The sequence below is a fragment of the Epinephelus lanceolatus genome, chromosome 17, assembly GCF_041903045.1.
Source record: "Epinephelus lanceolatus isolate andai-2023 chromosome 17, ASM4190304v1, whole genome shotgun sequence".
Taxonomy (NCBI): Eukaryota; Metazoa; Chordata; class Actinopteri; order Perciformes; family Serranidae; genus Epinephelus; species Epinephelus lanceolatus.
This window is the reverse complement of record NC_135750.1, coordinates 376,549-385,000: the sequence shown is the minus strand read 5'-3', so window position 1 is coordinate 385,000 and position 8,452 is coordinate 376,549. Positions and strand designations below refer to the sequence as shown.

Below are 8,452 nucleotides of genomic sequence, written 5' to 3'. Positions count from 1 at the left end.
TCAGAGCTGCGTCACAGCTGAATCAGAGCTGCGTTACAGTTGAGTCAGAGCTGAGTCAGAGCTGCGTCACAGCTGAGTCAGAGCTGAGTCACAGTTGAGTCAGAGCTGAGTAGGAGCCAAGTCAGAGCTGAGTCAGAGCCAAATCACAGTTGACTCAGAGCTGAGTCAGAACCAAGTCAGAGCCGAGTCAGAGCTGAGTCAGAGTTGAGTCAGAGCCAAGTCAAAGTTGAGTCAGAGCCAAGTCACAGCTGAGTCAGAGCCAAGACAGAGCTGAGTCAGAGCCGCGTCACAGTTGAGTCAGAGCTGCGTCACAGTTGAGTCAGAGCTGAGTCAGAGCTGCGTCACAGCTGAGTCAGAGCTGAGTCAGAGTTGCGTCACAGCTGAGTCAGAGCTGCGTCACAGTTGAGTCAGAACTGAGTCACAGTTGAGTCACAGCTGCGTCACAGTTGAGTCAGAGCTGCGTTACAGTTGAGTCAGAGCTGAGTCAGAGCCGAGTCACATCTGCGTCACAGTTGAGTCAGAGCTGAGTCAGAGCCGGGTCACATCTGCGTCACAGTTGAGTCAGAGCTGCGTTACAGTTGAGTCAGAACTGAGTCAGAGCTGCGTCACAGTTGAGTCAGAGCTGAGTCAGAGCTGCATCACAGTTGAGTCAGAGCTGCGTCACAGCTGAGTCAGAGCTGCGTCACAGTTGAGTCAGAGCCGAGTCACAGCTGAGTCAGAGCTGCGTCACAGCTGAGTCAGAGCTGCATCACAGTTGAGTCAGAGCTGAGTCAGAGCTGCGTCACAGCTGAGTCAGAGCTGAGTCAGAGTTGCGTCACAGCTGAGTCAGAGCTGCGTCACAGTTGAGTCAGAACTGAGTCACAGTTGAGTCACAGCTGCGTCACAGTTGAGTCAGAGCTGCGTCACAGTTGAGTCAGAGCTGAGTCAGAGTCGAGTCAGAGCTGCGTCACAGCGGAGTCAGAGCTGCGTCAGAGCTGAGTCAGAGCTGCGTCACAGTTGAGTCAGAGCTGCGTCACAGTTGAGTCAGAGCTGTATCACAGTTGAGTCACAGCTGAGTCAGAGCCGAGTCACAGTTGAGTCAGAGCTGCGTCACAGTTGAGTCAGAGCTGAGTCAGAGCTGCGTCACAGTTGAGTCAGAGTCGAGTCACAGCTGCGTCACAGCTGAGTCAGAGCTGCGTCAGAGCTGAGTCAGAGCTGCATCACAGTTGAGTCAGAGCTGCGTCACAGTTGAGTCAGAGTCGAGTCACAGCTGCGTCACAGCTGAGTCAGAGCTGCGTCAGAGCTGAGTCAGAGCTGCATCACAGTTGAGTCAGAGCTGCGTCACAGTTGAGTCAGAGCTGCATCACAGCTGAGTCCTCTCATCTTTATTTATTGTCGATATTGTCAGCTCTTATTCTCCAGATGAGAACACTGAACAGCCAAGTCACATGATCAGCTGGTTATTACCCTTTGTGTCCCTCTGTCCCCCGTCCCTTGGTCTCCATCTCTGTCTCAGTCTGAGTGGTTCAGTCAGTATAAGAAGTCTCTGGCGTCTTTCATGCGCTCTGTGGGAGGAGGAGACGGTTTGGACATCACTCAGGACATGAAGCCTCCTAAGAGTCTCTACATCGAGGTGAGACCTGATTATCAATAATCAATACAGCACTGTCTGAACAGCTGGGATGCTGACAGTGCATGAGGAGACTGGACGTCACTCTGACCCAGTTTCTCTGCGTCTTATGTTAAATAGTTTCTATTGAACCACAAACACTCCTCCTCCTCATCATCATCTTCATCATCTAGCACATTAATCTAAAGTGTCCTTAAACACACACACACACACACACACAAACACACACACACAGTCTAAAGTGCAACACCCACTGCTGCCGGCGCAGCGCTGTGGCCATCAAGGGCTGCCCCCCAACACACAGTGGCAGTGGCAGTGACGGTGGCGCGCACCGTATTTCCCACCCCAGCCCGCTAGGTGGCTGTACCTACACTAGTTGCCAACGGTTGCCAACTGCTAGTAACAGAAGAAGAAGAGGAAAAACTTTGAGTCAACAACAACTTGAATTTCATGGGTGAGTTTCTTATCAAAGTCGTCTTATTAAAAATTTGAAACAACCGGAGTTGATCCTACGAGACGAGACGTACATAAAGGGCTTTTCTCGCAGCGCCGCCATGAGCGCCAGCCGCACTTGAAATAGAGCAGTGGGCTGAAGCAGAGCGGTGCGGCAGCCGGTGCCAGTGTGGGTTGGTTCATAGAATATAATGGAGGCCGGCGTTTTGACGCACAGCGTATGGCGGCGGTGTGTGTTGCACTTGACTCCTCCTCATCGTTATCTAACACATTATGTGGACATGTAGCTTGAGCCTGAGTGATGACATCATCAGGTGTTTTCCAGGTGAGGTGTTTAAAGGACCACGGAGAGTTTGAGATCGACGATGGAACAGTGATCCTGCTGAAGAAGAACAGTCAGGTCAGAAAATACACTCACTCATTCACTCATTCATTATTCTGCTGCTGTTACACTCACTCATTCATTACTCTGCTGCTCTTACACTCACTCATTCACTTATTCATTGTTCTGCTGCTGTTACACTCACTCTTTCACTCATTCATTATTCTACTGCTGTTACACTCACTCATTCTATTGCTGTTACACTCACTCATTCACTCATTCATTATTCTGCTGCTGTTACACTCACTCATTCATTATTCTACTGCTGTTACACTCACTCATTCACTTATTCATTGTTCTGCTGCTGTTACACTCACTCATTCATTCATTCATTATTCTGCTGCTGTTACACTCACTCATTCATTATTCTATTGCTGTTACACTCACTCATTCATTATTCTGCTGCTGTTACACTCACTCATTCATTATTCTACTGCTGTTACACTCACTCATTCACTCATTCATTATTCTGCTGCTGTTATACCCACTAATTCACTCATTCATTCTACTGCTGTTACACTCACTCATTCACTATTCTACTGTTGTTACTCACTTATTCACTCATTCATTATTCCACTGCTGTTACTCACCCATTGACTCATTCATTATTCTACTGCTGTTACACTCACTCATTCACTCATTCATTGTTCTGCTGCTGTTACACTCACTCATTCATTATTCTACTGCTGTTACACTCACTCATTCACTATTCTACTGCTGTTCACTCATTCATTGTTCTGCTGCTGTTACACTCACTCATTCGCTCATTCATTATTCTACTGCTGTTACACTCACTCATTCACTCATTCATTATTCTGTTGCTGTTACACTCATTCATTGTTCTGCTGCTGTTACACTCACTCATTCATTATTCTACTGCTGTTACACTCACTCATGCATTATTCTGCTGCTGTTACACTCACTCATTCATTATTCTGTTGCTGTTACACTCACTCATTCACTCATCCATTATTCTGTTGCTGTTACACTCACTCATTCATTACTCTGCTGCTGTTACACTCACCCATTCATTATTCTGTTGCTGTTACACTCATTCATTCACTCATCCATTATTCTGTTACTATTACATTCACTCATTTATTGTTCTGCTGCTGTTACACTCACTCACTCATTCACTCATCCATTATGCTGTTGCTGTTACACTCACTCATTCATTACTCTGCTGCTGTTACACTCACTCATTCACTCATCCATTATTCTGTTGCTGTTACACTCATTCATTCACTCATCCATTATTCTGTTGCTGTTACACTCATTCATTGTTCTGCTGCTGTTACACTCACTCATTCACTCATTCATTGTTCTGCTGCTGTTACCCTCACTCATTCACTCATTCATTGTTCTGCTGCTGTTACACTCACTCATTCACTCATTCATTATTCTACTGCTGTTACACTCATTCTATTGCTGTTACACTCACTCATTCACTCATTCATTGTTCTGTTGCTGTTACACTCACTCATTCACTCATTCATTATTCTGTTGCTGTTACACTCACTCATTCATTGTTCTGCTGCTGTTACACTCACTCATTCATTATTCTACTGCTGTTACACTCACTCATTCATTATTCTGCTGCTGTTACACTCATTCGTTATTCTGTTGCTGTTACACTCACTCATTCACTCATCCATTATTCTGTTGCTGTTACACTCACTCAATCATTCTGTTGCTATTACACTCACTCATTCACTCATCCATTATTCTGTTGCTGTTACACTCACTCATTCATTACTCTGCTGCTGTTACACTCACCCATTCATTATTCTGTTGCTGTTACACTCACTCATTCACTCATCCATTATTCTGTTGCTATTACACTCACTCATTTATTGTTCTGCTGCTGTTACACTCACTCACTCATTCACTCATCCATTACTCTGCTGCTGTTACACTCATTCATTATTCTGTTGCTGTTACACTCACTCATTCACTCATCCAGTATTCTACTGCTGTTACACTCACTCATTCATTGTTCTGCTGCTGTTACACTCACTCATTTACTCATCCATTATTCTGTTGCTGTTACACTCACTCATTCACTCATCCATTATTCTGTTGCTGTTACACTCAGTCATTCATTGTTCTGCTGCTGTTACACTCACTCATTCATTGTTCTGCTGCTGTTACACTCACTCATTCACTCATCCATTATTCTGTTGCTGTTACACTCACTCATCCATTATTCTGTTGCTATTACACTCACTCATTCATTGTTCTGCTGCTGTTACACTCACTCATTCACTCATCCATTATTCTGTTGCTGTTACACTCACTCACTCACTCATCCATTATTCTGTTGCTGTTACACTCACTCATTCACTCATCCATTATTCTGTTGTTATTACACTCACTCATTCATTGTTCTGCTGCTGTTACACTCACTCACTCACTCATCCATTATTCTGTTGCTGTTACACTCACTCATTCACTCATCAATTATTCTGTTGCTGTTACACTCACTCATTCATTACTCTGCTGCTGTTACACTCACTCATTCATTATTCTGTTGCTGCTACACTCACTCATTCACTCATCCATTATTCTGTTGCTGATACACTCATTCATTGTTCTGCTGTTGTTACGCTCACTCATTCACTCATCCATTCTTCTGTTGCTGTTACACTCACTCATTCACTCATCCATTATTCTGTTGCTGTTACACTCACTCACTCATTGTTCTGCTGCTGTTACACTCACTCATTCATTGTTCTGCTGCTGTTACACTCACTCATTCACTCATCCATTATTCTGTTGCTGTTACACTCACTCATCCATTATTCTGTTGCTATTACACTCACTCATTCATTGTTCTGCTGCTGTTAAACTCACTCATCCATTATTCTGTTGCTGTTACACTCACTCATCCATTATTCTGTTGCTGTTACACTCACTCATTCACTCATTCACTATTCTGCTCAGTAATAATAATAATGTGGAGAAACCAGTGACAGTCAAATGTGTTTAATATATTTTAAAATCAAACCGTTTTCTGCTGCTGTCGTTTTGACTTATTGATCTTGTCTCATTAATGTTTTTGTTTGATAAACTTAATTATTATTAATAATAAAAATGTATTTTTTACTTTATATTCACGTATCTGTCCGTCTGTCCACAGCACTTCCTGCCGCGGTGGAAATGTGAGCAGCTGATTCGTCAGGGTGTCCTGGAGCACGTGGTGTCCTGATGGAGGACTGATGTTCAGCCGATCACCGAACAATCAGCTGATCGGTGACACACTGTGTGCCTCAGATAACACAGACGTCCTGACTTTACCCCGTCCCCTGAACACAACACGTCTGTTTAAATATTAATCTGATGTCAAAATAAAATAAAGTATTTCTTTTTTTTTCAGTTCAGGTTTGATTGTTTTTTTCTTTCTGATGGATCAGTGTTTCAGACGGTTTAACTAATGAGACCTCGACCCGCAGCCAGTAGCGAGTGGTGAGCAGCCTGCAGCGAGCGGCGAGCAGCCTGCAGCAAGCAGCGAGCAGCCTGCAGCAAGTGGCGAGCAACCAGCAGCGAGCGGCGAGCAACCTGCAGCGAGCAGCCTGCAGCAAGCGGCGAGCAGCCAGCAGCGAGCGGCGAGCAACCTGCAGCAAGCAGCCTGCAGCAAGCGGCGAGCAGCAAGTGGCGAGCAACCTGCAGCGAGCAGCCTGCAGCAAGCGGCGAGCAGCGAGTGGCAAGCAGCCTGCAGCGAGTGGCGAGCAGCCAGCAGCGAGTGGCGAGCAGCCTGCAGCGAGTGGCAAGCAGCCTGCAGCGAGCAGCGAGTGGCGAGCAGCCTGCAGCAAGCGGCGAGCAGCAAGTGGCGAGCAGCCTGCAGCGAGTGGCAAGCAGCCTGCAGCGAGTGGCGAGCAGCCAGCAGCGAGCGGCGAGCAACCTGCAGCGAGTGGCGAGCAGCCTGCAGCGAGCAGCCTGCAGCAAGCGGCAATCCCTGCAACGAGCAGCCAGCAGCGAGTGGCGAGCGGCGAGCGGCGAGCAGCGAGTGGCGAGCAGCCTGCAGCGAGTGGCGAGTGGCGAGCAGCCTGCAGCGAGCAGCCTGCAGCAAGCGGCGAGCAGCAAGTGGCGAGCAGCCTGCAGCGAGTGGCAAGCAGCCTGCAGCGAGTGGCGAGCAGCCAGCAGCGAGCGGCGAGCAACCTGCAGCGAGTGGCGAGCAGCCTGCAGCGAGCAGCAAGCAGCAATCCCTGCAGCAAGCAGCCAGCAGCGAGTGGCGAGCAGCGAGCGGCGAGCAGCCTGCAGCGAGCGGCGAGCAGCGAGCGGCGAGCAGCGAGTGGCGAGCAGCCTGCAGCGAGCGGCGAGCAGGGCATCGACTCTTTATTTAGATTAAAAAACATTAAAAGTCTCGGTGAGATATAAACAGATAATTTAATGTGTTGTCAGGTTACAGTGTGCTGTGTGATGATGTCACAGACAGGTGTGTTTGGTACCTGAACTGACAGGAAGTCAGAGCTGAGAGGACTCACTCTGACGGGAAAACTATAAACACATCATCATCACAATCATCATCATCATCATCAACAGTCCACCTTTACAAAATCAAAATAATAACAATACAAATATAGAAACAAAGTAACATAACACCATCATGGCTGAAATACTGTGTGTGTGTGTGTGTGTGTGTGTGTGCTGATGACACGTTTAAATAACAGGCCACGCCCACACCGACCATGAACACACGCCTCCTTCACCTGAGAGTCAAACTGCATGTCCACGTCTTAGGTGACATCATCACCTCCCTCTGTCTCTGTACAGGTGACATCATCACCTCCCACTGACACCTGCCGGCAGAAAGAAAACTACGGAGGCCCCAGAGGGTCAAGTGATGACAGTGAGCTACATGTTGTTAAAGTCACGTCATTAAAGGTTTGATGATGTCATTTTGTCTGATTCAACACGTTCTGTGGAGCGCACTCAGATGAGTCGGATCTAACGGGCAGGTGAGGAACTTTAATGTGTTCATTCTGCAGACGTGGCCGAACGTAAACATGTCATCATCTCACCTGTAACAAAAACAGGTGTCGTCAGACAGGTGTGTTTCCTGTGCAGGTGTGTTTCCTGTTCAGGTGTGTTCCCTGTGCAGGTGTGTTTCCTGTGCAGGTGTGTTTCCTGTTCAGGAGTGTTTCCTGTTCAGGTGTGTTCCCTGTCCAGGTGTGTTTCCTGTCCAGGTGTGTTCCCTGTCCAGGTGTGTTCCCTGTGCAGGTGTGTTTCCTGTTCAGGTGTGTTTCCTGTGCAGGTGTGTTTCCTGTGCAGGTGTGATTCCTGTTCAGGTGTGATTCCTGTTCAGGTGTGTTTCCTGTCCAGGTGTGATTCCTGTCCAGGTGTGATTCCTGTGCAGGTGTGTTTCCTGTCCAGGTGTGTTTCCTGTTCAGGTGTGTTTCCTGTGCAGGTGTGATTCCTGTCCAGGTGTGATTCCTGTGCAGGTGTGTTTCCTGTGCAGGTGTGATTCCTGTCCAGGTGTGATTCCTGTGCGGGTGTGTTTCCTGTCCAGGTGTGTTTCCTGTTCAGGTGTGTTCCCTGTCCAGGTGTGTTTCCTGTTCAGGTGTGTTCCCTGTCCAGGTGTGTTTCCTGTGCAGGTGTGATTCCTGTTCAGGTGTGATTCCTGTTCAGGTGTGTTTCCTGTCCAGGTGTGATTCCTGTCCAGGTGTGTTTCCTGTCCAGGTGTGTCTGTATGCTAACAGTTCCCATCTGTTTCCAGTCTTTGTGCTAAGCTAAGCTAAGCTAAGCTAAGCTAATGCCCTCCTCAGTCAAACTGATGTGAGATCAGCTGCTGCAGGTCTGTGAGGTGGGCGTGGCTCTACGTGGCGAGCGCAGCGGGGACGATCTCTCTCAGCAGTTTGTTCAGAGCGTTGACCTTCTCCTCCAACAGGGAGTTCTTCTTCTCTACGTGTTTCTGCCGCTGCTCGGTGACCTGCAGCGCCGTCATCAGCTGAGAGTTCTCCACGTACAGATCCTTCAGCAGCGCGCTGGACTTGGTGTTCTTCGCCATC

The 8,452-nt window shown here is 47.6% G+C and overlaps 3 protein-coding genes across 10 annotated transcripts in view; 2 read left to right on the top strand and 1 right to left on the bottom strand.

Annotated features, from left to right (window-relative positions):
* Positions 1 to 5,819, top strand: part of gins1 (GINS complex subunit 1 (Psf1 homolog)) — a 9,591-nt gene extending 3,772 nt beyond the window's left edge. The window contains exons 5-7 of the mRNA XM_078160956.1: positions 1,496 to 1,612; positions 2,388 to 2,462; positions 5,584 to 5,819. Coding sequence (XP_078017082.1) covers positions 1,496 to 1,612; positions 2,388 to 2,462; positions 5,584 to 5,652 — 261 coding nt within the window. The 3' untranslated portion in view covers positions 5,653 to 5,819. The remainder of the gene's footprint in view (positions 1 to 1,495; positions 1,613 to 2,387; positions 2,463 to 5,583) is intronic.
* LOC144458425 (uncharacterized) lies at positions 5,663 to 6,821 on the top strand. Its single transcript, XM_078160891.1, has 2 exons — positions 5,663 to 5,728; positions 5,904 to 6,821. The coding sequence occupies exons 1-2, from the start codon at positions 5,663 to 5,665 to the stop codon at positions 6,819 to 6,821; spliced, it is 984 nt and encodes a 327-aa protein (XP_078017017.1).
* The window catches only part of ninl (ninein-like), a 72,536-nt gene continuing 70,895 nt past the window's right edge, over positions 6,812 to 8,452 (bottom strand). For all 8 annotated transcript variants that reach the window (XM_033613504.2, XM_033613507.2, XM_033613508.2 and 5 more), the window contains one exon: positions 6,812 to 8,451. In XM_033613504.2, coding sequence (XP_033469395.2) covers positions 8,260 to 8,451 — 192 coding nt within the window. In that variant the 3' untranslated portion in view covers positions 6,812 to 8,259. The remainder of the gene's footprint in view (position 8,452) is intronic.

What these genes read in the sequence shown, in the direction of transcription:
- LOC144458425 (XM_078160891.1), top strand. Translation starts at nt 5,663, where the DNA reads ATGTTCAGCCGATCACCGAACAATCAGCTGATCGGTGACACACTGTGT. An exon ending in GTGCCTCAGATAACACAGAC is followed by an intron (nt 5,729 to 5,903) that starts GTCCTGACTTTA and finishes CGCAGCCAGTAG; the next exon opens with CGAGTGGTGAGCAGCCTGCA.